General features: G+C 42.5%; 1 protein-coding gene across 17 annotated transcripts in view; it reads right to left on the reverse strand.

Annotated features, from left to right (window-relative positions):
- The window catches only part of LOC124132318 (papilin-like), a 169,031-nt gene that overhangs the window by 85,804 nt on the left and 68,392 nt on the right, over nucleotides 1–14,835 (reverse strand). For 16 of the 17 annotated variants that reach the window (XM_048403199.1, XM_048403208.1, XM_048403201.1 and 13 more), the window contains exons 3-12: nucleotides 11,255–11,352; nucleotides 8,583–8,643; nucleotides 7,727–7,838; nucleotides 6,599–6,735; nucleotides 5,210–5,333; nucleotides 4,539–4,619; nucleotides 3,370–3,536; nucleotides 2,686–2,824; nucleotides 1,478–1,622; nucleotides 112–325 (exon numbers count right to left, since the gene is read on the reverse strand). In XM_048403199.1, the coding sequence (XP_048259156.1) occupies nucleotides 112–325; nucleotides 1,478–1,622; nucleotides 2,686–2,824; nucleotides 3,370–3,536; nucleotides 4,539–4,619; nucleotides 5,210–5,333; nucleotides 6,599–6,735; nucleotides 7,727–7,838; nucleotides 8,583–8,643; nucleotides 11,255–11,352 (1,278 nt within the window). Of the gene's footprint in view, nucleotides 1–111; nucleotides 326–1,477; nucleotides 1,623–2,685; nucleotides 2,825–3,369; nucleotides 3,537–4,538; nucleotides 4,620–5,209; nucleotides 5,334–6,598; nucleotides 6,736–7,726; nucleotides 7,839–8,582; nucleotides 8,644–11,254; nucleotides 11,353–14,835 lie in introns of those variants that run through there. The other variant, XM_048403205.1, reaches the window with a different exon arrangement.

Here is a 14,835-nt window from a genome sequence, read left to right on the forward strand (position 1 = left end):
CAAGCAAATATAATACACTACTCAACATTTGCTAAGGACCACACACTTGACTGATGACTATTGTGGCCCTTAGCACATGTTGAGTAGCATATAACCTAGTGATGATCTCACCTCATTCCATGCACCAGTGGCCCATCTTGGACATCCACTCTCTCCTTCACACACACGCTTGTACTCCGGCTTCTCCCCGAGGTATCTCAGACAGATGTCATCAGACACGAAGATTGTTTGTCCCATGGTGCCCTTCTCCTGACAGTAGGCGAGCTGGGTCTGCTCCCCCACACCACAGCTGACGGAGCACTCGTCCCAGTGGCCCAACACCCAGCTGAAACAGACACACAGCTGTACAGTCACACAGCTGTACAGTCACACAGCTGTAACAGTCACACAGCTGTACACTCACACAGCTGTACACTCACACAGCTGCAACAGTCACACAGCTGTACAGTCACACAGCTGTACAGTCACTGAAACTGTCAACAAACATCAGAAAGAGAGAAACAAAGACTGACGAGTTGCTTAATAGATCCTTATACAGAAGTGTCAACAGAGAGTGTTTGTGTCAAATGAAACTATGAAGGCTGCCAGCTCAAGACCATGAGTGAGTGAGTGAGTGAGTGAGTGAGTGAGTGAGTGAGTGAGTGAGTGAGTGAGTGAGTGAGTGAGTGAGTGAGTGAGTGAGTGAGTGAGTGAGTTGTGTTTAATGCCGCTTGGAACAGTATTCCAGTTATATCACGGCGTGTCAGCTTAATGTGGGAAGAAAGCCCAAAGTGATGCAGGTCTCAGACGTTTACCACTTCGGTGAAACCCACGAGCACGGGTATGGTGCTGACAAACCTAGAAAGATAATCGGGTCGAACCGGGATTCGAACCCACAATCTTAGATTTCTGGTATGCCCAAACAACACAACTCTGTTCAGTGAATTGCAGCAACTTAGACGACTGGGCCACCTGTGACCACCTCAATACCATGAACCTTTCAGCAGAACAAATTCTTGTCTAAACAGGGTTTATTTTCTTTAATATTATGATATAATTCATCTCAGGACCAACTCAACATGGTTTATGTATAAGAGAACGATCTCAGTAAGCATGTTTTGGACCTATGAAATACATCTGAACGGACCTTACTCGCAACGCTGACTCGCCACATTTCCAGCTAATTCCCAGGGTGCATAAAACAACATTAGTGCTACGACTGTCGTAAGTCTATGCTAAGGTATGGGACTTACGATCACCTTAGCATTAAGCTCGTTTCGTACAAAGCGAAAAATCGGCAAAACATTTGCAGTCTCTTATGATGTCTGTCATAACCATTTCGCCATCACCGTGCACGTGGTTGCCTGCGTTAAGGTAAATCAGTTACCTGAAATATCTCCTGAGTGACTACCAAAAGGAGCCTACGAGAGTGTAGTCATATACAATACCTACATCCTATTTAATACAACTGATATTATATTGAAGTTTCTGCAATCACCTGTATCCGTTCGTCCTGTCTTCGGCACACGACCCCATGTTGCAGGTTTGGTTAGCGCGAGGTCGCTCCAGTAGATCACATGACCTCATGTTGACAGTCCCCCCGGACTGCCGATCCATGCACGACACAGCTCGGAGTTGATATCCTGGAACAGGCATCCCAATCTTCATCAAAGACAAAGACAGAGATACATTTACTTTTAAAGATCCTACAAAGGTCTTTCCCAAATATGTAATGTTTCCAAATTTCTCCGGTTCTGTGCTGAGAGTTTCAGTGAACCTACAATGCTGTGTTTGGCAGATTTGAGCTGTTTTGTTTGTTTGTTTGTTTGTTTGTTTGTTGTTTAACGCCGAACTCAGAAATATTCCAGCTATATGACGGGGGTCTGTAAAAGAATCGAGTCTGGACCAGACAATCCAGTGATTGACATCATGAGCATCGATTTGATCTGACCTGGTCATTCATTGTAGGGTTGGTGGGATTGACCCCCACCCCTACCAACCCAGTCCATACAACATTTTCTCACGCCCCAAATGCAAAAGTAACATTTTTTCATATCCCCACGACCTATAATAATTGACCATTCTTTATATTTGATGTCATAAATAAATTTTGCCTCTTTTTGGCTTTGTCATTTTTCATGACCTCCCCATTAATCTCACAAGCTCCCACACCCCTTACAGAAAATAACCAGTCCCTAAGTCCCTAAGAAAGGAAGACTAACATCTAGTCTCTGAAATCAACATATTTAACAGAAAAAAACAGCTGTTAAATTATAGTTATAAAATATTATAAAAAGGAGCCTGGAGACTTTCTTCGTTATACTGCAGTAATCTAGACTTGCTAGACATAAAGACTGGCATGGGCTTTATCAGATATATTTGTTACAGGGTCTGTATGAGTGAGTGAGTTGGGTTTAACACCGCTTTTAACAGTATTACAGTTATATCGCGGTGTGTCAGCTTAATGTGGGAGGAAAGCCCGAAGGGATGCAGGTCTCATATGTTTACCACTTCGGTGAAACCCAAGAGCACGGGTATGGTGCTGACAAAACATAAACATAATCAAGGCGAACTGGGATTTGAACCAAATATCATAGGTTTCTGGCGTGCGTAGGGACGCAACTCTGCACAGCGAATAGCGGCACCTTAGACGACTGGGCCACCTGTGCCCCGGGGTCTGTTAGAAGGGGAACAGCACCAACCTACCTGTGCCACACTCTGCGGAGCACCCTGTCCATTGCCCGTACACCCACGTGAACCTGTCTGTTGGGTTGGCCTTGTCCACCAGAGACTGCGGACTGGAGTATTCAAACCTTACGCCTGGGTTTCCATCTCTTGCTACAAGCTGGAGAAGAAGACAGCCAGACATAGCACATATTAGGGCTGGGACGAGTCCAAATTTACTACCGGAGTACCCACCCCCCTATTACCTGACCCTACTCGGGTACCCACACCACCCTTTTTCCCGACCCTACCCGGGTACCCACTGTAGGAGATGTCTCAAAATGTCCGATTGGGAACATTTTTAGCATAGCCCTGGCAAAACGTATTTAGATAAATGTATTAAACAATCTGGTCATTCATACACTGAAGTTGAATTAAGTTATATCTTTATTCAACCATTTAAAAAATCAGAAGGAATGGGTGCATAGTCAAAAAGAAATGTGAACATTAGTGACTTGTAGTGTAACCATACAGTTCTAGATAATTTTTGTCATGAAACAATATATCAAGTGACTAACCACGGGTCCGGGTAGTCCTGTGGGTACCCAGGTCCTACTCAGTACCCACCCGACCCGGGTACCCGAGTTACCCGTCCCAGCCATAGCACACATTACAATACTTCAGCTAGTTTAGAAATGTGACGTAATAGACTAGCATACAACTTACCATGACAATAAGAGTTTCATTTGTAGGCCCTCTAGAAAGGATAGACTCGACTTTGTCATCCTTATTCTCAGCGCTGTAGTACTGGAAGATTGTCCCTGCAATAGCTTTCTGGGACGTCCGGTCTCGGCCACCATTGATGTAATACATTCCTCTCGCATTCTTCAGACCTGGAGCAAGTGGATTACTATTATAAACCATGAACTCAACAGTAACATACACAAAGCCACATTCCAGTTCTTTTTCTATCATTATTTTGAGAATGATGCTAAGGCTTTTGGATTTAGCAGTTTCAATTCTACAGTCAGGTAAAGAGCAACATTTAGTAGACTATTACATATAAGCTAAATGTTTATTCACATTTAAATGAGAAATACATATGTTGCAAGGCCGTAGTTAACTTTTTTCGACAGGGGGGGCAAATAAGATTATTCATTTTATATTCAAGTTAACTTTCTGACCCCCCACCCCCCCACCCCAACCACCACCCCACCCCACCCCAACCACCACCCACCCCACCCCACCCGGCTGGCTGGCTTTGGCACTGTGTTGAAACCAGGTGCACATCTAAGAAGTTAAGAACTCGCATAGTGAAAACACATCAAGGGAGACAACTCTGCAGACAAGTACAGATTCTCCTTGGAAGCAAATAAGCCTTCCGTGGCCCAAGTTATGCTAATATCTGAAACTACTACTGCAGTTTCTACAGAGTCTGACAAATTCCAAGGAAAATGATCCTGTGGGGGGTTGAACCCCTTGAGCGTGACACTCTCCAACACAACACTCTCTGCTAAAGATATCACCTAGTAACCTTGTACTGTAAATTGTGCATGAACCAATGTTTCACTTAATCTGTGATGTTCCGTGACATGTTTTTTGTTTGTTTGTTTGTTTGTTTGTTTGTTTGTTTGTTTGTTGTTTAACGCCACACTCAGCAATATTCCAACTATATTATGGCAGTCTGTAAATAACTGAGTCTGGACCAGACAATCTATTGTGCATCGATCCACGCAAATGGGATCAATGACATGTATCAACCAAGTCAGCGAGCCTGCCCACCTGATCATGTTAGTTGCCTCTTACGACAAGCCTAGTCGCCTTTTAGGGCAAGCATGGGTTGCTGAAGACCTATTCTACTCCGGATCTTGACAGGTCCCGTGACATGTAGCTACCTAGATAGGAGTGACTTGGCTTCATCTCTCTGATGGTGATGCTTGTGGAACCCTCTGGTATAGTGAGAACCTCGTGGTAGCCTGAAATATACGTGCATTTAGTTGCTTGAAAAAATATATCATTTTTCAAACGAAAAGTAACAATTTTTATCTAAATGGTTTGATATCTGTCAGCACAAAAGCAATTTCAGTGGTCTTCAAAGTAGTTAACAAGAATGCCTCTTTGGGGTTTAGACTAACTTATGCGGAAGCGAGACTTTTAATAAAATTTTATTTATGAATCCTCTGAAAAGAAGCTTTTTTTCATTCCGTCGAAGAAAAAATAAAATAAAACCCCACCTCATTACTGTCACTATCAATATAAATAAATTATTTAAAATACCATAATTCTAACCTGTTGAAAATGTATCTTAAAAACTTCAAAACAGAATGAATTATGACAAATCATGAGAGAAAAAGAGATATTTGAAACTGTTTTTCAGGTAATTAAAGATAGTTTCCCCACTTCAACAGATTGAATGGTTCTGAAGACCTGCATTTTATTGAAGAGAAGTTTCTACTGGAACCATTTAATTTAATTTAAATGGCAGGAAATGAAGTTGTTTTATATTCTTTATAACATTAATACAGCGAAAAGAGGAATGGTGCAATGTGTTGCTGGTTGATCTTACCTACATTTAGATTATCCTGCGTGAAGGCCCCTTTCTCTGTGAGACACGCACTGCCGTCCCCTCCGCACACACGGCACCGGTCCTCCTCCATCACCGAGCCAATCACACGGTCACACCCAACAGTCTGCCACACACGTAGCACAGGTCAGTATAACCCTAGTCATATACCGTATTCAACGAAATAAGCGCCCAGGGCACTCTCAAAATTAGAAATAGTGGGCTCTTATTAGAATATTATTTTGGTGAAAAAAAAGAAAAGAGTTCAAACATAAATTTTGTGGTTTATGCTGACAGCCTGAAATGTTTATATACGAGAGATATATCATTCCAGAATTTAATTGCCCATAATTAAGGGTGCATATAACACACGAGTGCGTATTATACGCGAATAAATAAGTCTTGTGTACATTGATCAATCGGAAGGGGTGCTAATTGGGATTGTTCATTAGCCAAAATATTCGCAAATATTGCCGTGGGCGCTTATTAGAGCGGGGCGCTTATTATGTCGACTACGGTAGTCATGACAGGACAGAAGATCTATCAGTGACAGGATTAAGGCACAGAGCACAAGGGTGTGTAGCTCTTTGGTTCAAAATGCCTCAGCCAGGATCAGTCGATGGAGATGAATCAATCATAGATCGATCATCTGTCAGTCATAGGATCAGGGCACAGAGCAAAAAGGTTATTGCTCTTGTGTTTCAAAATAACTGTTTACTGAGTAAAAATAATTCATTTTCATGCAAAGAGTACCGGCATATCACCTTTTTGTTGAAATACCAGCCGCATACCATATTTCACCATAGCATTATATCCCAGTGCTCACTGACTGGCGAAACCGTCTCCGTAGTCTAGTGGTAGAGCATCCGCCCGGAGAGCGGAAGGTCCGGGGTTCTATCCCCGGCCGCATCATACCAAAAGACATCAAAAGATGGTACTTGTTGTTACCCTGTCTGGCGCTTGGCATGAAGGGGCTAAAACAAGGACTGGTCGGCTCGGAGTCGGTATACTGTGTCTGAGTGGGGTATTCATGTTAAACTGCGGCATGGTATCTCAGTGGGCTAGCACTATAAATCGGCATCATTCCGGACTAGTACACGCAGCCACACAAACACACACACGTACATGCACGTCGCTATATAAGTGCAATAATCTTGGATGCGACGTTAATCCCAATTTCACCTCACCTCACCTAACTGAGTTACAGCGTTAACGTGCCAAAGGCCCGGGTTTTATTTTCCACATGGGTACAATGTGTGAAGTCCATTTCTGATGTCTCCCGCCATCATTTTACTGGAATATTGTGAAAAGTGGCGTAAAACCATGCTCACTCACACAATGACTGATATACAGAACTGACTTTCCAAGATGGTGTGATCAGTGGAAGCTCACCTGGCAAACTCCCCCGACGCAGATGCCGAAATGTTCCGGGCTGTCACACTGGGTTCCGTCCGTCACCATCTCCTCCAGTTCCCGCACCACCGCAGTGCCCAATGCATGACACTTCAGAGCACATCGGTTCTTCTCGTCTGAAGGGAATAAACTCAATAACGGCAAATCTATTCAGATACCATCACACCAGTATGTGTGATGTATTAAACTCAAGTATTGAAATCATTGATTGATAGGTAACATTCTACCATTGATGAAATGACACAGTCCTATTTTTTCATTTTTTTTTAGAAATTTGAACATTATTTATTTTTTTATTATTATTATATTATACATTTATATACCACAGGTATCAAGGTACTAGTATCTGCTCAAATGCGGTTTTATTTCTTCCCCGACCAGTGGATCCATTTGCATTCCAGTTATCATTCTCAACTTCCTGGGGAGTATACAACCCAAGCTGCCTAGGGGTGCTAAAAGGTTTTTACATCCAGCTCACATAACGGGTACCCATTCCCGGGTGGGTGAACAGAGGCACATTTGAATTAAGTCACTTGCCCAGGATGACACAACAAGTTTTGTCACTTGTGTTTCAGGTGCATGTACGTATTCGTGTGTCCACCATCTGGTCACCTACCATCGGACGAATGGGTTCTTTTGAGTGCACAGGGTGAATGTACTGTACACTAGGGGTAGCGACAACACTGTAAGGACCTGTGAACATTGTTGGTCCCAAGGCTGAAAAACAACCCGGTTAGGGACCGGTCATTTTTTATAGGGAGGGTTGGTTGGGGCTGGTCATGAAAAAATGTTTACATACATTGGGGAAGGTGGGTGGGGGAGGGGGGGGCAGCTAAATATGTTTCAAGACCAATTCCACTTGCCCCCCACCCCCAGCCCCCACACACACACTCACAAAAAAAATAAAACATGACCAGTCTCTTTCTTCTATTGATGTCATGATAAAGAAAGAAACAGCATATGTGTGTCTGTTAACACAAGATTTTGAAGTTAAAGAATCACATAGATATATATTATATAATTTAAACTGCATTTTTTAAAGATCTCAGTTTTATTAATTATAATCATATTCTTGCAAATGGCACATATCGAAGCTGCTGTTCTTACCAAAGTGTGGCACCCAATCATATGTCTTAGCCTGGCCATTCAGGATCATCGGAAGATGGTTAAACTGGGCACACTGCATGCTACGAAAGTCTTCAGAATCCCGGGGACAAGGCTGAGGAAAGACAGATACACTTTAAATTTGCAAACATTGACAAGGTTCAGTATAGGTTGATTTTACTACTCCTATGTATAAAACACTAGACAATGAAACAAAGAGAACTATTTTAAATGAAATAAGGTTGTAGTCATTAACAGGTTAAAGAGTGTTTGCACTGGTATATTTTACAACTGCTTCACACATCACTTCCCCAGTGAGAAAAATTCATCAAATTATAATTTCTTTTGGACAAGAGGCGATATTTTATGACTGCTTCAATTACACGATGTGATGTCGAAAGCAACACAATAATTAAAAGCTGCTTTTCATATATATAGGTGAGGTGAAATGGGGTTTAACGTCGCGTCCAAGATTTATTGCACTTATATAGCCACGTGCATGCACGTGTGTGTGTGTGTGTGTGGCTGCTTTTACTAGTCCGGACTGGTGCCGATTTATAGTGCTAGCACACTGAGATACCATGCCGCAGTTTAACATGAATACCCCACTCAAACACAGTATACTGACTCTGAGCCGACCAGTCCTTGTTTTAGCCCTTTAATGCCGAGCGCCAGACAGGGTAACAACAAGTACCATCTTTTAACGTCTTATGACGCGGCCGGGGATTGAACCCCCGGACTCATATATATAAATGCTCTGTGAAGAATAGGTCATCAAATTATTATATTATTTTAATATAATCAAAAATAAAACACAATAATTCATGGAAGTCAACTGTGTTGTAAATCTGTCACTTACATCTGTGTCACAGGACGAGTATTCATGGTCTGGACCAACACATCCCATGCCCTTGCCGGAGCTGAAATACAGAAGTCATTGTCAGCTTCACAAACTTCACAAAGGCAGTTGAAATAAGCACATCAATATGACAACATTACAAACAGACATTAAAGCATACTCAGGGTCCCGTTCCATAAAGCGATCGTAGCGCTACGATTGTCGTAAGTTTATGTTAAAGTATGGGAGTTACGATTGTCTTTAGTGCTACGATCGCTTTGTGAAACAGGGCCGGGTTTTCCAGTTTCTCACCGCAATGAGACTTTGTTACCTTCCAGTTTAGAGATCTAAACTTACACTTCATGTCCTCAAACGTTCTGCCACATCTCAATTGATATTTGGTAGGGGTGACTATTGGTCTGGAAATCACTATTGCAATAACTATTGATATTGCAAGCAACTATTGCGATAAATATCGATAGTTTTCAGTGTATCATGTAGATGGATTTTAGAGTTGAATTAAACCTTGGAACTGAAGATTCCTTTAAATGTGATAACCATAACAACAATTTGTTTTTTCTTTACCCTAATAATTAAAAAAAAAAGAAACTTCCACATTACCATGAGTAAATTACTACTCATGATTAACAGAAAAAAAATTTGAACAGCATTATTGCATGCCTTTTATTGATAAGGTAAATACAATCGAAACTGTCGACATTCCGAATTGAAATTGATACTATTGATCGGAAACTGATTTAACAATCGATTTATTGACCTTAAGTGCTTACTAATAGCAAAATATCGATATTTCGATTATCGTGACACCCCTAATGTTTGTATAAGGTAAGAACGTGGTTCTACCTAGGATTCCCCATAAGGCACAGGGTGGGGAAAATGCATTACAGTACCAGCAAGTCAAATGAAATGTTAGGATCTGTGTTTATTCAGACCCTAGCTTGATGTCTCACTGCGAGAAACTAGTATCACAGTTGTTGATCACTCTAAGCTGTATTAGATGTACATAATCCTTACTCTGCCCTTACGTCACTTGCTGACAACGGTACAAGGATCTATACCGAAACTTCCAGGTGTCGATTTAACTGCTGGCCCGTTGGCCCGTGGCTAGTTAAAATTACAAAGTGCTTTGCTGAAACATAAAGTAGATGGCCTGTCTGACTAGTCAAATTTTCACCCCTTCTCCATACCTGGTTAATTTTTTTAATGGACACTACTCGTGAATCATGTAATTTTGATTAGAAAATATTTAGGGGGGAAAAATATACAGGGATTTATTTAGACCTGCTCAGAGGCAGAGCTCCAAATCATCAGCCAGTGTCAGTACAAATTTCCAAATTGAAATTACAAGTTTCCTGTTCATGTTGTTATAGTAATGACAAATGTTATGGCTCTGTAGAGTGGACTTTCCTTGATAACAGGAACAAAGAAATTTAAAGAAACTAAGTTGAAATTTCAAGTTAAAATCTTAAAATTTCAACTTGAAGTTTTCAACTTAGTATCTGGAAATTTTAAGATACCAAGTTGAAATTTCAAGATGCTTTGTTGAAATTTCAAGACACTTAAGTTGAAATTTCAAGATAATAAGTTGAAATTTCAAGTTAAAATCTTAATATTTCAACTTAGTATCTGGAAATTTTAAGATACTAAGTTGAAATTTCTAGATGCTTTGTTGAAATTTCAAGACACTTAAGTTGAAATTTCAAGATAATAAGTTGAAATTTCAAGATAGTTACTCATTCCAAGCTTGCTCATGTTAGTATCTTGAAATTTCAAGAAATAAATAATAAACAAATGACCCTCAAAGGCTTCCAGTACCTGTGTGCTTCTACATCAATAAATGTGTGAAGCCCATTTCTGGTGTCCCCCGCCGTGATATTGCTGGAATATTGCTAAAAGCGGCGTAAAACCAAACTCACTCACTCACTCTACAGCAATACAGCCTAAACTTCTGAAGCTGTCGTAAAATCTCTTAGACATATATGCCCATCACAAGTTGTTTTGGTAACCAATATAGTAAGAGTACATCATATGTGTTAATATTTCATAGTAAGGTTGTATAGAATGGAGGCTCCTTTTTAATGGGATGTTTAGTTCAAAGTGCCGGGTTACTTTGGGTTGAGTGAGTGAGTAAGTGAGTATGGTCAATGGCTATACGCAGCTTTTAGCAATATACCAGCAATATGATCAGAAATGGACTTCACACATTCGTTGTTGTTTGTTTGTTGTTTAACGCCGCACTCAGCAATATTCGAGGTATATGACGTAGGTCTGTAAATAATCGAGTCTGGACCAGACAATCCAGTGATTGATATCATGAGCATCGATCCACGACATTGGGATACGATAACATGCATCAACCAAGTCAGCGAGTCTGACCACCCGTTAGTCGCCTCTTACGACAAGCACAGTCGCCTTTTACAGTAAGCATGGGTTGCTGAAGACCTATTCTATCCCGTATCTTCACGGGTCTCACACATTCGAATCTAATCGAATCGAACCCGGGTCTGCGTCGTGACGAGCGAACGCTTCAACCGCAAGTCTAACCCTTCGACCCCCTTGGGTTGAAAAGCGGTCACTTGTCAGGAACTGAGTATAGATGGAATGCATCAAAAGGAAAAAAACAATATGTACAAAGAAGCCGTAATGTCCTAATATTTGCAACATGCCCGTACCCCTTGTGTATGCAGCCCCGGGTGCGCGCCTGCACGCCTCCCCCACAAGTCCTGGAGCAGGGGGAGAAGTCACTCCACTGGTCCCACATGCCGTCACCCTGCAAGCATAAAACACACGAATACATTTTTTGATAAACTCAAAAGAATTCTTTTCCAGCAGTTTTCATGCCATTGATATTTCTCTATCTTATGCAATACCGCTTTTAACAGTATTCCAGTTATATCGCGGCGTGTCAGCTTCATGTGGGAGGAAAGCCAGCAGTGATGCAGGTCTCAGACGTTTACCACTTCGGTGAAACCCACGAGCACGGGTATGGTGCTGACAAACCTTGAAACATAATCGGGGCGAACCGGGATTCGAACCCACAATCACAGGTTTCTGGCGTGTCCGAAGGGACTCAACTCTGCACAGCGAATCGCGGCGCCTTAGGCGACTGGGCCACCCGTGCCCCCCAATACCAGATGAACCGGAAATAGCAATGGTTTGTGGGATACATTGACAGCGTCGCGTGTGGTCATGGTAGGCTTCACGTGATCAAGTATATGTGATACAGGTGAAACCCTTAGAGTGAGTGAGTGAGTGAGTGAGTGAGTGAGTTGTACATGTGTTTAACGCCGCTGTTAACATTATTCCAGTTATATCACGGCGTGTCAGCTTAATGTGGGAGGAAAGCCAGAATGATGCAGGTCTGACGTTAACCACTTCGGTGAAACCCACGAGCACGGGTCGCGTGCTGACAAACCTAGAAACATAATCGGGACGAACCGGGATTCGAACCCATAATCATAGCATTCGTCTCCACTCGCCTCTTTCCGTAATCTGCAAGAATTCGGCTTGTCCCGGAATAACACGAGTTGGTCACGAATGCAATCATAGGTTTCTGGCGTGCCCAAGGGACGCAACTCTGCACAGCAAATTGCGGCGCCTTAGACGACTGGGCCACCCGTGCCCCCGAAACCTTTAGAGCGAATGTATCATGAGATGTTACTGTTGGTGTTTTACCGTAGAATGCAACACAGTTTGTACTCAATGGGCTGTTTTGTCCTGGATTGTGTCTTTGTCAATTTATTCTTAAAACAGATCCTATTGTGGCAATGTGATCTTGGAAAGTGAGTGAGTGAGTTTAACGCCGCTTTGAACAGTATTACAGTTGTATCACGGTGTGCCAGCTTAATGTGGGAGGAAAGTGATGCAGGTCTCAGACGTTTACCAGTTTGGTGTTGACAAACCTAGAAACATAAACGGGACGAACTGATCACAGGTTTCTGGCGATCCCAATTGCGTGGATCAATGCTAATGATGCCAATCTCTGGACTGTCTGGTCGATTATTTACAGACCGCCGTCAATTAGCTGGATTATTGCTGAATGCGGCGTTAAACAACAAACCAATAACAATGTACAAGATGGCACTGAACTATCTTCCACGGGATCGGCCTCACTGTGGGTGGAAGTGTTGTGCTTTGTGTTGTAATACTCTGTGAAACTGACTTGCGTGCTTATTTCTTCAGGTGCATGCGTTTTTCAGTGATTTCTTTCTTTCAATGGCGTTTGACACGCCTTGGCCGTTGATAGAATATGTCAACTTCTAGCCACAGCACCGAACAAACTCAAGGTAGCATTCGATATGTCTTCCCAGTTGTTACAGTGATTCAAGTCGTTGAATTTCAACTAATCCATATAACACGCTCAGATAAATTGGCAAGTGTAGTTTTCAAGAAGCAAAGCGTTTTTTAACACGTGAAGGCTTAACCCATGCTATTCAACATTGCCCACGGAGAAAGGCGACAACCCATACGTTGGTTGGTTGGTTTGTTGTTTGTTTAACGTCGCACTCAGCAATATTCCAGCTATATGACGGCGGTATGTAAATAATCGAGTCTGGACCTGACAAACCAGTGATTGATATCATGAGCATCGATCCACACAATTTGGATCAATGACATGCATCAACCAAGTCAGCGAGCCTGTGCACCCGATCCGGTTAGTCGCCTCTTACGACAAGCATAGTCACCTTTTATGGCAGGCATGGGATGTTGAAGTCCTATTCCACCCCGGGTCTTCACGGGTCTCCCACAGATGTAACTGGGCGACGTAGATAAACGCAATGCTCGAACGATGGCATCCAAAAGTGGAAGAGACATGACAATCGGTACTTGGAGAGGTACAGGCATTCGACTTGACAATTGTGAGAATATCCAGGAAATACCAAACTCGACTCCCTGTTCATAAAATGTATTTGTCCGACGTTGATTAGGTCGGATAGTATTCAGGGAATCATCATTATTTAAATACGGGTCAGCGATAGAAACTGACAAGTTTAGTCCACTAGTCCTTATAACGATGGCATAAAGTAAATGCTTCGGAGTATGCTTACATACAATCGTTCCATAAGTGTCATTTTGATGCAATATTGAAAGGTTAAAGGTCTTCCCAAGCTATTTTCCCCCATACTGTCAAAAGTGACGCACGTACGATAAGCATGTTCATGAAAGCAAATTCACAGATTACCGCGACAGTAAATTAACACATTCGTGCACAAGCAGGGATAAATCGAGCTTAGTGACAATCGCCTGCTTTATATACCAACAGAGTCTGTTTCACGCACCCCAGGGACGTCGGGTGTATACGTGTGTCACTTGGTTTTAATAAGACACACTACTTAACTCATCGTTTCCTGCTGTGAGATAACACTGTGTTTAGAATGACCAGTGACACTCGGTCCATTGTGAGACGAGATTGTGATATTAATAGTCTCTTTCATTGTGGACCTCATATAAGACATATCCATGAAGATCTGGGTTAGAATTGGTCTTCAGCAACCAATGCTTGTGCCCCATGAAGATCCGGGTTAGAATTGGTCTTCAGCAACCCATGCTTGTGCCCCATGAAGATCTGGGTTAGAATCGGTCTTCAGCAACCCATGCTTGTGCCCCATGAAGATCCGGGTTAGAATTGGTCTTCAGCAACCCATGCTTGTGCCCCATGAAGATCCGGGTTAGAATTGGTCTTCAGCAACCCATGCTTGTGCCCCATGAAGATCTGGGTTAGAATTGGTCTTCAGCAACCCATGCTTGTGCCCCATGAAGATCTGGGTCAGAATTGGTCTTCAGCAACCCAGGCTTGTGCCCCATGAAGATCCGGGTTAGAATTGGTCTTCAGCAACCCATGCTTGTGCCCCATGAAGATCTGGGTTAGAATTGGTCTTCAGCAACCCATGCTTGTGCCCCATGAAGATCTGGGTTAGAATTGGTCTTCGGCAACCCATGCTTGTGCCCCATGAAGATCTGGGTTAGAATTGGTCTTCAGCAACCCATGCTTGTGCCCCATTAAGATCTGAGTTAGAATTGGTCTTCAGCAACCCATGCTTGTGCCCCATGAAGATCTGAGTTAGAATTGGTCTTCAGCAACCCATGCTTGTGCCCCATTAAGATCTGGGTTAGAATTGGTCTTCAGCAACCCATGTTTTTCATAAGAGGCGATTAACAGAATCGTGTTGTCAGGCTCGCTGACTTGGTTGATGCATCTCACCGTATCCCAATTACGAAGATCGATGCTCATGATATCAATCACTGGATTGTC

The sequence above is a fragment of the Haliotis rufescens genome, unplaced genomic scaffold (assembly GCF_023055435.1).
Source record: "Haliotis rufescens isolate VD_foot unplaced genomic scaffold, xgHalRufe1.0.p SCAF_3, whole genome shotgun sequence".
Taxonomy (NCBI): Eukaryota; Metazoa; Mollusca; class Gastropoda; order Lepetellida; family Haliotidae; genus Haliotis; species Haliotis rufescens.